At 46.6% G+C, this 15051-nt stretch overlaps 1 protein-coding gene across 2 annotated transcripts in view; it reads right to left on the reverse strand.

The window, feature by feature from the left end:
* Positions 1-5371: 5371 nt before the first annotated feature.
* The window catches only part of FAM49B (family with sequence similarity 49 member B), an 82932-nt gene continuing 73252 nt past the window's right edge, over positions 5372-15051 (reverse strand). For both annotated transcript variants that reach the window (XM_015413071.1, XM_015413070.1), the window contains exons 10-13: positions 13800-13879; positions 10931-11057; positions 9949-10019; positions 5372-6203 (exon numbers count right to left, since the gene is read on the reverse strand). In XM_015413071.1, the coding sequence (XP_015268557.1) occupies positions 6140-6203; positions 9949-10019; positions 10931-11057; positions 13800-13879 (342 nt within the window). In that variant the 3' untranslated portion in view covers positions 5372-6139. The remainder of the gene's footprint in view (positions 6204-9948; positions 10020-10930; positions 11058-13799; positions 13880-15051) is intronic.

A 15051-nucleotide genomic window follows, 5' to 3' on the forward strand; every position in this document is an offset into this window, starting at 1 on the left:
TCCCCCCCTCCAATATATTTTAAAAATAATAATAATAAAGCCCTTCTAACATCTGGGGAGTGCAATGATCACTCATTTTCAGAGGTTGGCGCAGGAAAAAAGATGGGCAAAATAATATCCTGGGATAAGTGGGAACTACCTTAGGAACTGAAGACTGGGTTGAAGGATTAGCCTCTCAGGAACGATCTTCAAAAACAGGGGGTCCACCTGAAGAGCTGCTAACTAACTAACCTTCCTGGCTGATGTAAGAGCCACTCGGAAACCAATTTTCATAGAGAGTTCAGCCAATGAGCACGTGGCAAGGGGTTCATAGGGGTCCTCCCTTACCCCTATGAAATTGTTAGTCCCTTGTGTGAAACCGTGTAACTGTAAATCGCTCAGAGCCAGCAGCTCTGCCAGATTGAGCGATCAATAAATCGAAAGGTATTATTATTCAAAGAGCTTATGTAGCAACTGTGCCAAAAAACCACTGGGGAAGCAAAGGGTACCCAGGCAGGCAAAGATTACACAGTCTCTTAAGAAATCTTTGGGACAAGTGATGGGAGAAAACCGACCCTCCATCAACTCCCCCATGGTAATAAGAGATGGCAGCCAGATGGACCTTTAAGGAAGAAAATGGCAAACCCTTGTTCCTTGGGTGCAATAGATATTCAAGTACAACTTGCAATGAAGCACTACCTGGAGAAATCCCCTCTCACTGCACCGGAGAGAAAACTGCTTCCGTTTATACATACAGGATTTTCTAGCATTACATTTGCGTAACTGCACGAGCATGTCATTAAACTCCTGCAAAAATATTAAGTCTCTGTCCCAAACCTCCAAACCATCAGGTTGAGACAATTTAGATCATGATGAAACACCTGATTGATACTGATTAAATCTGGTTGTTTGGGCAAGGGGAGGTACTGTCCCCGGGAGATATCCATAAGGGTCGGAAACCAGCTTTGACAAGGCCAAATAGGAGCCAGCAAGATCATTCTCTCCTGGGTTTTCCTATCACCCTGATAAGGAGCGCATAGAAAAGAGTCCCACCCAACAAATCAGGAACCTATGCCTTTCCCTGCTCGAGAGTAAAGTCTTGCAGCCTTTCTGTTTTCTCTCGTTGCAAAACGATTGACCTCTGGGACTCCCCAGAGGGTGAAGATCAGTTACAGGTACATGGTCTTTATGGACCATTTGTGAGAGAGCATCCCTGCTCTGCTCAACCTGTTGGCCTCCGTGTATAAGTTCCCGGGAATGTGGACGGCCTGAATGGAAGCACTAACCTATAACCTAGTCTAACTATGGATAAAGCCCACTCGTCCAAAGCAATAGCATCCGAGGCAGCGTAAAACTGAGCGAGCCTGTCTCTAAACTTAACAGGAGCGGAAACCACTCCTAATCAGAAGGAAGATTTCTAGGGTGGGGGTGTCTCTCTAGGAAGGAGTGGTTGTTGTGCTGACCTAAGTCAGCTGGAACACTTACACCTATGATAACCTTGTTGTGGGCTAAATGACTTAGAGGTAGGATACCGGGGCCCTGAAGGGTTAGCGTAGTGGTAATCCCTCTGGTAAGGGTACTAGGGCTGCCATACAAATGGCTTCTGCTAGAATTGGGATGGGTCCAGTCGTGACACCCCCAATGACTTAGCCGTCTGGTTGTTTTTCTTTATCAGGGACAGTGTCTTATCAGTTCCGGTAGAGAACGTCGAACCCTCGAAAGGGAAGCCCTCAGTCTTGCGCTTGGTCTCTATCGACAACACCGTTGATCTTAACCAGGCGTGGCATCTGAGTACAAGAGAACTCACCATGGCATGCGTTGCAGAGTCTATGGCATGCTGACCTGTATTAATCTGCTGCTTTGAGAGTGTGATGGCCTCAGTATGCAGAACTTTAGCAAGGGGCTGCTTGTCCTTGGGCAGAAGCTCCAAGATTGGCAAGAGCCTCTCCTACAAGAAAAGCTGGTAGCCAGCTATGATGGTTTTAGTTGGAAATCTTGAATCCCAATGCAGAAGAATATAATTTCCATACCAGGACATCCAGCTTTCATTCCTCTCTTGCCGTGGGAACGGAAGAAGAAGGAGAAGGAGAAGAAGAGGAGGAGGAGATTGGATTTATACCCCACCCTTCACTACCCAAAGGAGTCTCAGAGCAGCTTACAAACCCCTTTCCCTTCCCCTCCCCGCAACAGACCCCCTGTGAGGTAGGTGGGGCTGAGAGAGCTCTTGACAGAAACTGCTCTTTTTCAAGAACAGCTCTGACAGAACTAGGGCTTGCCCAAGGTCATCCAGCAGGTGCGAGTGGAGGAGTGGGGAATCAAACCCGGTTCTCCCAGATTAGAGTCCGTGCACTTGACCACTACACCAAACTGGCTCTGGAGGGGTAAGCCTGATGGCCTTTACGCTGCATCTCCTCCGTCACCAAAGAAGATGGTGGGGCATGAGTTGTTAAATAGTTATAGGGCTCCTTCTTGATTCTGTAAAAATGTTCCATTCTTCTAGACGTGGGTAGGAGGGATGCAGGCTTTTGCCACAGTTCCTATATAAGGTCCTCAAGACCCTTTAACACCAGGAACACAATAAAACTGGGAGACTCCAAACAGAGGTGACTCAAAATCTTGTCCTTTGGTTTGTGTTTAGAAGTACCAACTTCTATTTCAAGGGACTGGGCCATACGGATCATCTGTTCTCCATACATACAGAGGTCTTCCATAGCAGAGTCCAGAGAGGGCTCGCCTACCCTCTCATCCGGACTTGGATCCAATGTAGTGTTGGATCCGTCGGATTCAATGGCTCCATCCTATCCCCTCACAGCAGGTACAGGAGGAACCACCGTTGCTGAAGGTGGAGACACAGAAGCCTGATGAGGGTAGGGGTATACATTCGTATCCCTGGGACGAGCAAAATTGTCACCTCACTCTTCCAGATAACCCGGAGACATCATGTATGGGTACAATGGCCATCGCATAGGAGGTTGAGGCTGAGACCATGGAACCACTGGCATTTGTTCTGGTCCAGAGTCATAGGGAACTTGACCCACTGGTATGCCTGCTTCTACTCCCCCATTCGAGATCTCAGACCCAGGGATGGAGTCCTAGGCTTCTCCTGAAGAGTTGGAGTAGGCTCAGGAGTGTGGACAGAAGCACGCTGTTGAGACACAGATTTATGTTTGTCTTTATCTTTGGACTTGGTCTTCACCCTCTTAGCTGGTGGCTCGAAGAGGCACAATAAGCCAGAGACGAGAGCAACCTGGATCGGACCTGTTGCAACGTGGATCTGGGAGGCAGAGCTAACTGTGTCAATTCCAAGGATGCGGCAATGGACAATTTTCCCAAGGCCAACTTGGATAACCGCTCCAAAGCTTTGAGGGCTTTCTCCCACAATGCTGCTTTAAATTTTGACGCCCTGTGCCCCCATGCTTTGGGGTGAAGCGTTGGCAGACCTTACATGTGGGAATGTTATGGCCTTCACCCAAACAAAACAGACAAAGGTGGTGTTGATCAGTTTGGATCATCTTTGCCCCACAACGGGTACATTTTTTTTTGAAGAGGGCCTTCTGGGCCATGGTATAAACTCAGAAGCCAGAACAACCCCAGCCAGCTGAGGAAGCAATTCCTCACCAACGCAAAACTGGAGACTCCAAAAAGACAAACTTCTCCTTTGGTAACAAAAGTGGAACTGAGGGTGGGTGGTGCTGCTATGCAGGAGCACGTGGTCCTTGGGGAGGGAACAAGTTTCTGGCTCTGGCACGCAGCACCCCCTGAAGACTTTTAGCTGTAAAGACCTCTCTGATGACAGGCCTGCTCATGCGCAGTCTCCCCATGTGGGACTCCACATTGGATTGATGATGAAGCTGCATTCCTGCCCAATTTGAAAGTTTAATCTTAGCTTCTCATGAGGTCCGAATGCAGACAATGATTTTCAGGAACGAGTTGGAGACTCGAAAGCATAGCCAGGTAAAATCAATCATGACTAAGCTTTATGAAATGCAAGAGAAGTTAAGAATAACATTAGATTAACAGGCAGTGCCATATGGCTGTTTTGGAGATTAGGGGAAGGGGTGTTTAGCTCTTTCCCTTCGTGTCACTTTGTAAATCGCACACCTTTCCCAAGTTACAATTAACTCCATAGGGGGGAAAAGAGACATTTATCCCTGTCTCCCTCCTGTGAAGGGAACATAATCTTTGAAGGGGGGAGAGGACTGGGAAGAAAGGGTTAGACATACACACCTATTTCCAGTCTCTAAGAAAGCAAGGAGATCTTAACCATGGATTCCTTTAGGTTCATCGAGCTTGGCTTCAAGTTAGGTGTGACTGAGCTTTTTGTTTCAGAGGTACTTAAGTCATCACTAAGTTTAGCTGAATTAGAGCGAAGAACATCAAGGCGGCAATCCTCTGCATGGGCAGTCCTGCATTCTCATTTCTCCTGCTTGTGTGTCCCTAGTGCTTTGTTGCTGTTGTTTTCTTTTCCAGATGTGTTTTATTCCCTCTAGTGGTCAATTCAATATTACATTGCTCTATGTCCAGCATATGTCCCTATAGATTTAAACAGCAGCTTTTCATGCCAGACATAGCAGCGATGTAATATCAAATCAATCACTAGAGGGAGCAAAACCCATGTGAAAAAGGAAAACAAACCCAAAGCGACAGGGACGCACAAGTGACAAAAATGAGAATGCAGCCTCATGTTTACCTGGAAGTAAATCTCAATTAACATAGTGGGGGGTACCAGGGCTCTTTTTGTAGAAAAAGCCCAGCAGGAACTCATTAGCATAATAGGCATAATAGGCCACACCCAACAGCAGGAACTCATTAGCACATTAGGCCACAGCCCTGACAGTACAGCTCATTACCACATTAGGCCGCACCCCCATGTTACCAGAAGTGTGCTCATCCAGCCACACCAACCTTTTGCTTCTTATTCTGTTTACCTTGTTTGTTGTCAAAACCCAGGGCTTTTTTTTTGTAGCAGGAACTCCTTTGCATGTTAGGCCACACACCCCTACTGTAGCCAATCCTAATGAGTTTCTGCTGGTGGGTGTGGCCTATTATGCTAATGAGTTCCTGATGGGCATGGCCAACCCGGGAGCCAGCCAGAAATCCGTTCCTGTGCGTTCCTGCCCCCAAATAGCCCTGGGGGGTACAGAAATTAACAGACATGGGCGATTAACAGTTGCAATCTTTTGTAGAATTACCCCAGCCTAAGCCCACTGAGATCAATAGGCTTCGGCTGAAGTATAGCATAGGACTTCACTGAGCACCTTATTGATTCTCCCATTTAAAAATTTTTAAAAGGGTCTAACAAAAAAGCATCTGACATCAGGCTCCTCAATCAACAAATACTGGTGAAACAAACCACACTTAGAAAAATGAAAGCTGATTTTTATTATTGTCTCCACAGCCAATCATTTGACACGAACATGCATACGTAATTTGGCTACGCACACACCACTTTTTCTTTTTTAAAACGTTAGTTATTAAACGTACAACATACATCCTTACAAAAAAAAATGAGTCAAAATGCAAACTTAACTTTTTAAAACGAACAGGTTTTACTCGATTCTTTTTTTTTTTCCTTAAAAAAAGTTTGTGTCGGGTACCATTTGTACAAACACAGTTAATTTAAACAAACCTTGCTCTTAAAGTTTCCTCCTGTTGCACATAAAAAAGCTGCAATAGAAAATGAAGTCACCAAAGTTTCTTTTTCTTTCTTTTTAAATAGCAGAAATAGGCAGTTTTGCCATGCACAAGAAGCAATATTAAATATTAGTTTTTCAAAAAAACAAAAGGAAAAAAAACACATTTAAAAAATATTTAGTTCAAGTCACCGAATTTCCCTAGTACAGAGAAATCCAAAATGCAACGCAGAAATTAGCTGCCACGTAAAATGGCCATTCTGAAAAGTAGCAATTACCTTTCAGAATCGATACTTTTAATTGATTTTGGCACAGGAAAAGAAGTTATCAGCTTACTCAAGAATGAGAACGTGATTTTTTTTAAAAAAAAGGGGGGGGAGAGAGGATGAGAAGAAAAACAATCAAAAGCCAGACCGAACAAGATAGTAGTTGCAATCACTTAAAATTTAAAAAAAAATCTGTGCATCTCAGTCATTGCAGAATACTGTCTTCTCTGTATACAGCAGGGCACAATTTCCAGATAACCGTTATTGCAACATAGATTTAATTTGCTTGGAGGTAGTCTCATCATTCAAATGTTTTGTTGTGTACCTATAAAGAGGGGGGGGGAAAGAAGTCACTAGTGATTTATTGTGTTTTTCTAACATGCACCCCCATCCTTTAAAAGTCTGGGAGGAAGGTATTTATGTATGCATATATGTATGTATGTATGTAAATTATAGTCAGCCTTTTTCACTGAGACTCCAGGAGGATTACACAGAGTGAATCAATGCAATAGACAAGACAGGACATTCAATAACCAGTGAAATAGGATTAGGGTTGTAGAACCAACCAGAAGTCTAAAAAGCAGAACTGAAGCAAAGCATAAGTGTTAATGTTAAAAGTTACATAAGAACTTAAGAGAAGCCATGTTGGATCAGGCCAATGGCCCAACCAATCCAACACTCTGTGTGTCACACAGTGGCCAAAATCCAGGTGCCAGCAGGAGGTCCACCAGTGGGGCCAGAACTCCAGAAGCCCCTCCCACTGTTGCCCCCCAAGCACCAAGAATACAGAGCATCCCTTGCCCCAGACAGAGTGTTTCATTTATACATCTTGCGGCTAATAGCAACTGATGGACCCCTGCTCCATATCTTTATCCAGTCCCCTCTTGAAACTGTCTGTGCTTCTAGCTTCCCCCATCTTCCTGTACAATTGCACAATAGGATCCAACCCATAGCAAACTATACATAGTAGTACAGACCAAGTCCCCAATAATTTATCCAAGTAACTATGTGATGCCTTTTGTGCAATGCTACCCTATTGCCTGTGTAGAAAAGCGCTCTTGAATAATTCAGTTTTTCATAGATCTATGTTTCAGTGCAAATTCAGGGACAGCTGCAGAGATCTGGAAGGCCGATCGTTCTCTGTCTGGTCTTCTGAAGTAGAACTACCCAATGGGTCCGAGGGAATAGTATGGATTTGCTTCTTCCTTCCACGGCAAGTTTGTCTCGCCTCCTTCTTGATGGCATTCCATCACATGGGTAAAACAATGCCTTTGCTAGTTCCAATGCTAGTTCAATTAGCTGCAAAGGGTTTACATCTTAACTAACGTTTGCTTTCGGATATTGCTGAAGGAGAACTGGGGCTACGTATTGGCTGATGGTTCTGTTTCTTAAAATCTTTATCATTGGTGTGCATATAATTTGCCCACGGGATCCATTGTATGGATGAGATAAAGGTAAAGGTTCCCTTGCTCGAAAGCCAGTCAAATCCGACTCTAGGGTTGTGGTGCTCATCTCCGTTTCAAAGCTGAAGAGCCAGCGCTGTCCGAAGACATTTCCGTGGTCATGTGGCCGGCATGACTAAACACCAAGGAGCACGGAACGCTGTTACCTTCCCACCGAAGTGGTACCTATTTATCTACTTGCAATTTCTTGCTTTCGAACTGCTAGGTTGGCAGGTGCTGGAACTAGAGACAGGAGCTCACTCCGTCGTGCGGCAACTCGGGTCTCGAACTGAACTACCGACCTTCCACAGCCTGCAGTTCACGTCTTAACCACTTGAGCCACCACAGCTCCTTATGGATGAGATACAAACCACTTTTTTGCAAATACTATGGACATTTCCAGAGCCCATAACTGCAGTTATATACTATTCCTTGATACTGCGGTTATAGAAAGGATGACAGTGATTAAATCCCAACTGTATTAAGCAGGGCTACTTATATGCCATGATTCTGCAAGAAACCCACAAAATACAAAGTTGAGGGCAGAGCTGGGCTTCCATTTTAAATGAACAGTGACAACAACAAAAAGACAATTCATTTGGGTTTGGAAGATACACTTTGCCCAACAAATGGGGGGGGGGGGGGGGGGGGGAGGGCTTTGTGAGCTTTTCAAAGCCTTTTGCCCCTCCTGGCAACTAGCACAGCCAGAAATATTCAAAGTGGCAAGAAACTAAAGAATTTTGTACTGTATGGCTTACAAAATGATACAGAAGTGGCATAATTTCATTTCTTTCTTGGTTCTGAATTTCAATTCTCAAGCGATATGCAACCCAAAGCAGAATTACACCCTTCTAAGTCCGTTAAAGTCAATGGTGTAACTCCACTTGGGAGAAGTTCAGTCCAGTCTTTATTACAGCACACAGGCCATTCAGAAGCAGGGTGAAACAAATAAAAACTTTGGTCTTTCTCCTCCCTTTTAAAAATCCACGGGGTTAAGGAAAGACAGTTCAGCGATTAATGACCATTTAAAGGATTTTTGTTGTTGTTGTTCAGTCGCACAGTCGAGTCCGACTCTTTGCGACCCCATGGACTAGATCCCGCCAGGCCCTCCTGTCTTCTGCTGTCCTCTGAAGTTGGCTCAATTTCATGTTCGTTGCATCGATGACACTGTCTAACCATCTCATCCTTTGCCGTCCCCGTCTTCTTTGACCTTCAATCTTTCCCAGCATCAGGGTCTTCTCCAGTGAGTGCTCCCTTCTCATTTGGTGGCCAAAGTATTTGAGCTTCAGTTTCATTATCTGGCCTTCCAGGGAACAGTCAGGGTTGATTTCTTTTAGGATTGACTGATTTGTTCTTCTTGCAGTCCAAGGGACTCTCAAGAGTCTTCTCCAGCACCATAGTTCAAAAGAATCTATTCTTCGGCGCTCGGCCTTCCTTATAGTCCAACTCTCGCAGCCATATATGACTACTGGGAATACCATTGCTTTGACCATGCGGATTTTTGTTGGCATGGTGATGTCTCTACTTTTTATCATGCTGTTTAGGTTCGCCATCGCTTTCCTCCCAAGTAGCAGGCGTCTTTTAATTTCATGGCTGCAGTCACAGTCTGCGGTGATTTGGGATCCCAGGAACGTGAAGTCTGTCACTACTTCCACAACTTCCCCTTCTATTTGCCAAGGAGTGATGGGACCGGATGCCATGATCTTAGTTTTTTTGATGTTGAGCTTCAAGCCCACTTTTGCGCTCTCCTCTTTTACCCTGAGCAAGAGGCTCTTTAGGTGTTCTTTGCAGCATCGGACTTTCCTTTCACCATCAGACACATCCACAACTGAGCGTCCCGTCAGCTTTGGCCCAGCCGCTTCACTCTTTCTGGGGTTAATTGTACTTGCCCTCTGCTCTTCCTCAGTAGCATATTGGACACCTTCCGACCTGAGGGGCTCATCTTCCGGCATCATATCTTTTAGCCTTTTGATACTGTCCATGGGGTTTTCTTGGCAAAAGTACTGGAGTGGGTTGCCATTTCCTTCTCCAGGGGGATCACGCTTGGTCTGAGTTCTCTGCTGTGGCCTGTCCGTCTTGGGTGGCCCTTCACGGCATAGCCCACAGCTTCATTGAACTACAAGAAACACGGATTAAAGCCCACAGTGTGTGCTCTCCCCTACTATTTAGCTTGGCTCCAACAATCCCGCATCAATAGACATGTTACCTAGCTATATTAACAGTTCCAAGGTACCATCATGCATTCACGCTGGCGAGATATAACCTGCCACCGTCTGCACTCCGGGCAGGAAAATACACAAATATCCCATCTAATTGTAAATTTTGTCCTTGCTCTGTTAACCTGTTTGGGATAATGCTCTGAAGCTGCCTATTTCTCTGTGAGAAGAACCACAGTTGTCAAGCAGCTCCTCACTGGCAGCTTTGGCCAACGAGCCAGAAGCACAGGAACCGAGCCTTCAGTCACTCACAGTGGCGCTTCTTCCATGCCAGGATAGAGCCAGGAAGTCCTACAAAGTGCTGCGCTCAGATGCTTGCTGTGCCAACAGGTGCCACTTACCAGGCTCACTATCACCCGGCCATAAAACAGGAGTTGAACATGGAACCATCCCACATGAAAGAGTTGAGTACCTGAGAGCGTTTAGAAGGCCTTCTACACTGTTGGGAGGCTGGTCTTTGAGAACCTTGATGCACCCTTTCATCTGGAAATCAAAAGGAGGGGAAAAATTACTGGTCTGGGTGGGTGAAACCATTCCACGGCCTGCAATTCCAACCAAACATAAGAACATAAGAGAAGCCAATGGTTGGATCAGTCCAACACTCTGTCACACAGTGGCCAAAAATACCAGGTGCCATCAGGAGGTCCAGCAGTGGGGCCAGAACTCCAGAGGCCCTCCCACTGTTGACCCCCCCAAGCACCATGAATACAGAGCATCCCTTGCCCCAGAGCCCCTATCTATACCTTGTGGCTAATACCCACTGATGGACCTCTGCTCCACATGTTTATCCAACTCCCTCCTGAAGCCGTCCATGCTTGTAGCCGCCACCGCCTCCTGTGGCAGTGAATCCCATGCGTTAATCACTCTAAACATTTCACTCCGTTTGGACTCCCTCGATTCCCTTGGCTTTACAAAGGGATGCCAACCCTCACAAAAAAGCAAGAGCAGCTATGCAGACAACCGTCTGACGGGGAGACGATGGTTTGCACCAACGTCTCCAGCAAGCCCTCAGCCTGGGGACAGCCACAAGGCCCTCACGTGAGGGCCATGTAATCTGTGAGTTAGCCCTAAATTTAAAAAGGCCCACCGTATGAGCAACCAGGGATTCCCTTTTATGGCTGCTCCTCTGATCCCACATGTGTCTCCCTCTGAGTAGCTGTAGTTCTCCAGAGCCTCAAAGGCCACCGGAAAGCCTTTTCAGCAGGGATGCCAGGAGCTGCATCTGGGATCTTCTGCGTACAAAGAAGGCACTCCAGTCCTCGGCTGTGCAAGCCCTAATCCCCCCAGAAGCTCTCCTCGTGCATCTGTACATATCGAGATCTTCTCCGTGGCTGGGGACAACCCGTGTGTTGGGCAAGGGGGAAAACGGAGAAGGCGTTTGCATAACCACTTACGTCGATCTTTGACGTTTTAGCAAAAGCGCCTACTGGGTGCACGTGGTCGTAGAGAATGATGACGCCAACCATTACCCTCAGACAGAACGATACCGTCTCCTCGTTTGTGAACCGGCTTCTGTATTCCCTGCAAATTTTCAGGCGTGCGTAAGAACAAGAACCTGGTTACTGAAAGAGGAATTCTCAAGCAAGCGATCAGTAACTTATTACAGTCACAGACCAGCAGAATAAAACACACACACGTACAGTCTTCCATTAAAAGTATTTTTAAAAAGCCGTGCCCTGGCCTGGGTAGCCCAGGCTAGCCCGATCCCATCAGATCTTGGAAGCTAAGCAGGGTCGACTCTGGCAAGTACTTGGATGGGAGACCTCCTTGGAATACCAGAGGTGGGCAATGCTCCCTCTTAAACTGTGGAGTCTTGTGAACAAAAATCCTACTCTGTGAGCAACTGGGATGAAAGTTGTGAGCAAGCAATTTGGCTCCTGCATAAATTAGTTTGCTCTGGAGCCATCCTTCCTGAAAGGATGTGGGATGTGGGAGCCAGAGGCTAAAATGTGGGAGCCAGAGGCTAAAAAACTGTGAGCTAGCTCACACTAACTCAGCTTAGAGGGAACACTGGAGGTGGGGGCAGGCTTTACTCAGCCACCTCTCTGAAAATTCTCCAGGCCCCCAGTAGGGGTCAGTCACCAGAGGTCGCCATGAATTTCAGGTGCACACACAGTCCATCACCAGAGGTCGCCATGACTTCCAGGTGCAAACACACATGCACATGCACACAAACGAAAAATCCAAAAGAAAAGTATACAAAAGCAAATCTATGCCACTAAATCTCTGCAGACTGTGGCAGCTATACAGAATCTGGCCACTCTAGCCAAAGTTTCAGATTCAAGGTTTGCAGGAAGGAAGGAAATATACGATTCCTCCAATCTTCCCAGGGGTCTTTTGAGAATGGGTGCAATAAATATATATCTGTGTTCATTAAAGAAGGGGTAGTGCAGCAGCACATGAGCAGCCTTTCCAGTTTTCCCAGTACTGCAGGGGCATAAATGCTCATGAAGTGGCACACCGCAGTATCTCCCTACTAACAAAGCGGATGGAAGAACATTGAGACGGGCCAGAGGGAAAGCTGTCTTGAGCTTGGGAATCGATAAATCGGCTAAACAGTTTGGCAACACCAATTTCTTGTTCCTGAAGTGAGGAAAACTATCAAGAAAGCTTCGCGTACCAACACCTTCACAGTTCCAGTGGAGCACCCCCCCCCCCAAAGAGACTGGCTTTCTTAGAGAAAAGTTCCATCGTCCATAAGAGACTTGAATACAGAGGAGGAGGAGGAGATTGGATTTATATCCCGCCCTTCACTCGGAGTCTCAGAGAGACTTACAACCTCCTTTCCCCTCCCCTCTAAGTGTCCTCTCCAAGCTGAGTCAGTGTGAGCTAGGTCACATTTTTTTAGCCTCCAGCTCACATATTTCTGTCTTAGCTCAGGAAGGATGGCTCCAGAACCAACTAATTTATGCAGGAGCCAAATCGCTTGCTCACAACTTTAATGCCAGTAGCTCACAAAGTAGAATTTTTGCGCACAAGACTCCACGGCTTAGAGGGAGCATTGCCTGGGAGGTAGGTGAGGCTGAGAGAACTCTTTTGAGAACAGCTCTGAGAGAACTTGTGACTAACCCAGCTGGCTGCTCGTGGAGGAGTGGGGAATCAAAAGACACACCCTTGGGTCATTAAGGGCTGCTGCCTGAAAAAAATTCTCCTTGCAGCGCTGCACAACGGGACATCTCTTGCTCAAACCATCGGGATAACTAATTGCCCGATACCAGGTCGGAGCAGGTTTGCAGTCACAGATTTCTCGAGCCACAAATTCAATTGCGTTCAGCTCTGGGCCACGGTGCACAGCAGAGGCTGCCGCAGCCCTGACCCACCCCTTCCAACCCTGCTGTGAAATGAAGAGGAGAGCTGCCAACACTTGTGCTCCGGACAAATATACACGCAGCTCTCCCATCGTCCTGAATTATGCACGAGAGGAAACCCATTTGCAAAAACTACGGAGAGGCCTTCCGATAAACCCCGTTCTTAAAATATTAAATAGCAGTCCCGTGAGGACCGGCAACGTGCCGCCAGCCCAGCTTAATTAGATATATGCAGAACACCTCTAAATTAGCAAATGGGGCGGTTACAAATGCAGGGTTTTAAAGTGGGATCTCTGTAATAAGAATGTGGTTCTCTGTTTGTTTCATCTAAGAAGTGCAGGAGGGTAGCCATCTTGGTCTGCAGTAGAAGAATAAGCCTGAAGTACTGTAATAGGTAACAGCCCAAACAATCCCCCTTCCTCCTGTCAGCTTCAGACTCGTGCAAAAAAGTAAGCTGTTATAGAACCAAAGAGTCGGAAGGGGCCATTCAGGCCATCTAGTCCAACCCCCTCTAAGGCTCAATGCAGGATCAGCCTAGAGCATCCCTGACTAGGTTTTGTCCAGCCGCTGCTGAAAGACTGGGGAAGAGCTCACCACCTTCCTAAGCAGGGCTGGCTCACTCACTAGGCGAACTAGGCGATTGCCTAGAGCAGGTCGGCCCTTAGGGGCACCAAACTGCACCCGGCCCTGTACTCTGGGAGTTTCTTAATTATTTGTGTTTTTCATTCTTCCTAAAATGCATTTATTTTTGAAAATTGGTGGGCGCACGGGGAGGGGGGCGCCAGAAGGGATCCCCCGCCTAGGGTGCAAAATAAGCTGGGGGCGGCCCTGTTCCTAAGCACCCGGTTCCACTGTTGAATGACTCTGACGGTAAAAGAATTCTTCCTAATATCCAGCTGGTACCTTCCGGGCCGTAATTTAAACCCATTACGTTTGAAGCAGCCTTTCTACTTACGGAGTTTCCAGCATGACTCGGCAAACACTGGCCATGGTGCTTAAGCAGTCTGTGGTATTTTCGATGGGCAAGTTTTTGTTCTGTAAGCACAAAGGGGGGGAAGTCGTTACTGAAGTGCAGAGGATTCCAGTGTTTACCTGGTTTGTCCTAACAGCAACACACCCTTGGGTCAGTCAGGAATGGAGGCTGAGAAAGAGGGTAAGAGGACCTCTGTGATACACACAGAGCTTCCAACAGTCAACTGAAATGGTTCCTACAGTCTTGGTCATACAATGTCCTTGTTGGCATGCTGGGTATTAAACGATGCATTCCCCTCCTTGCTGAAAGGGGGCAGAGCAACAATCCCAGTCCTATTTCACTGCTTATTGCACGTCCCATCCCTGTTAGTTATATTGACAAACTCTGTGCGACCTGCCTTGAGTCCAAGTGAGAAGGGTGGGCCACATAGAACACAAATGAATAAATAAAGAGATGAACACATATCTGAATTCGCTTTATATTGTTAGACCACTGGCACATTTAGCTCAGTATTGTCTACTATGAGGGCAATGGCTCTTTGGGGTCTCAGGCAAAGAAAGGTCTTAAGGACGTAAGAAGAGCCCTGCTGGGTCAGACCAGTGGTCCATCTAGTCTTTCTCAAAACCTGCTAAAATCTTTTAAATGAAGACTGACTGAACCAGGAAACTTCTGCATGGGAAATGGAAGTTCTACCCATGCACCACACATCTTTTTCCTAAATTACACTGGTCCTGAAGAAAGATTCAGGCGGGTAGCCGTGTTGGTCTGAAGCAGCAGAACAAAGTTAGAGTCCACTGGCACCTTTAAGAGCAACAAAATTTTACTCAAGGTCTTAAAGAAGAAGAGAAGAGACTGGATTTATAGCCTGCCCTTCACTCGGAGTCTGAGCAGCTTACAAACTCCTTTCCCTTCCCCTCCCCACAACAGACACCCTGTGAGGTGGGTGGGGCTGAGAGAGCTGACAGAAACGGCTCTTTTTCAAGGACAGCTCTTATCAGAACTATGGCTTGCCCAAGGTCATCCAGCAGGTGCAAGTGGAGGAGTGGGGAATCAAGCCCGGTTCTCCCAGATTGGAGTCCACGCACTTAACCACTACACCAAACTGACTCTTAAAGGTGCCACTGGACCTGAACTTTGTTCTAGTGATCCTGAAGTTTATGAAGACTTAACAAGATCCCCCGACGCTATCCAGATAACCCTGGGGAGCTCCACATTGTACCACATTTTCAAGTTT

Source organism: Gekko japonicus, unplaced genomic scaffold, assembly GCF_001447785.1.
Source record: "Gekko japonicus isolate JY-2015 unplaced genomic scaffold, Gekko_japonicus_V1.1 scaffold2887, whole genome shotgun sequence".
NCBI classification, from domain to species: Eukaryota; Metazoa; Chordata; class Lepidosauria; order Squamata; family Gekkonidae; genus Gekko; species Gekko japonicus.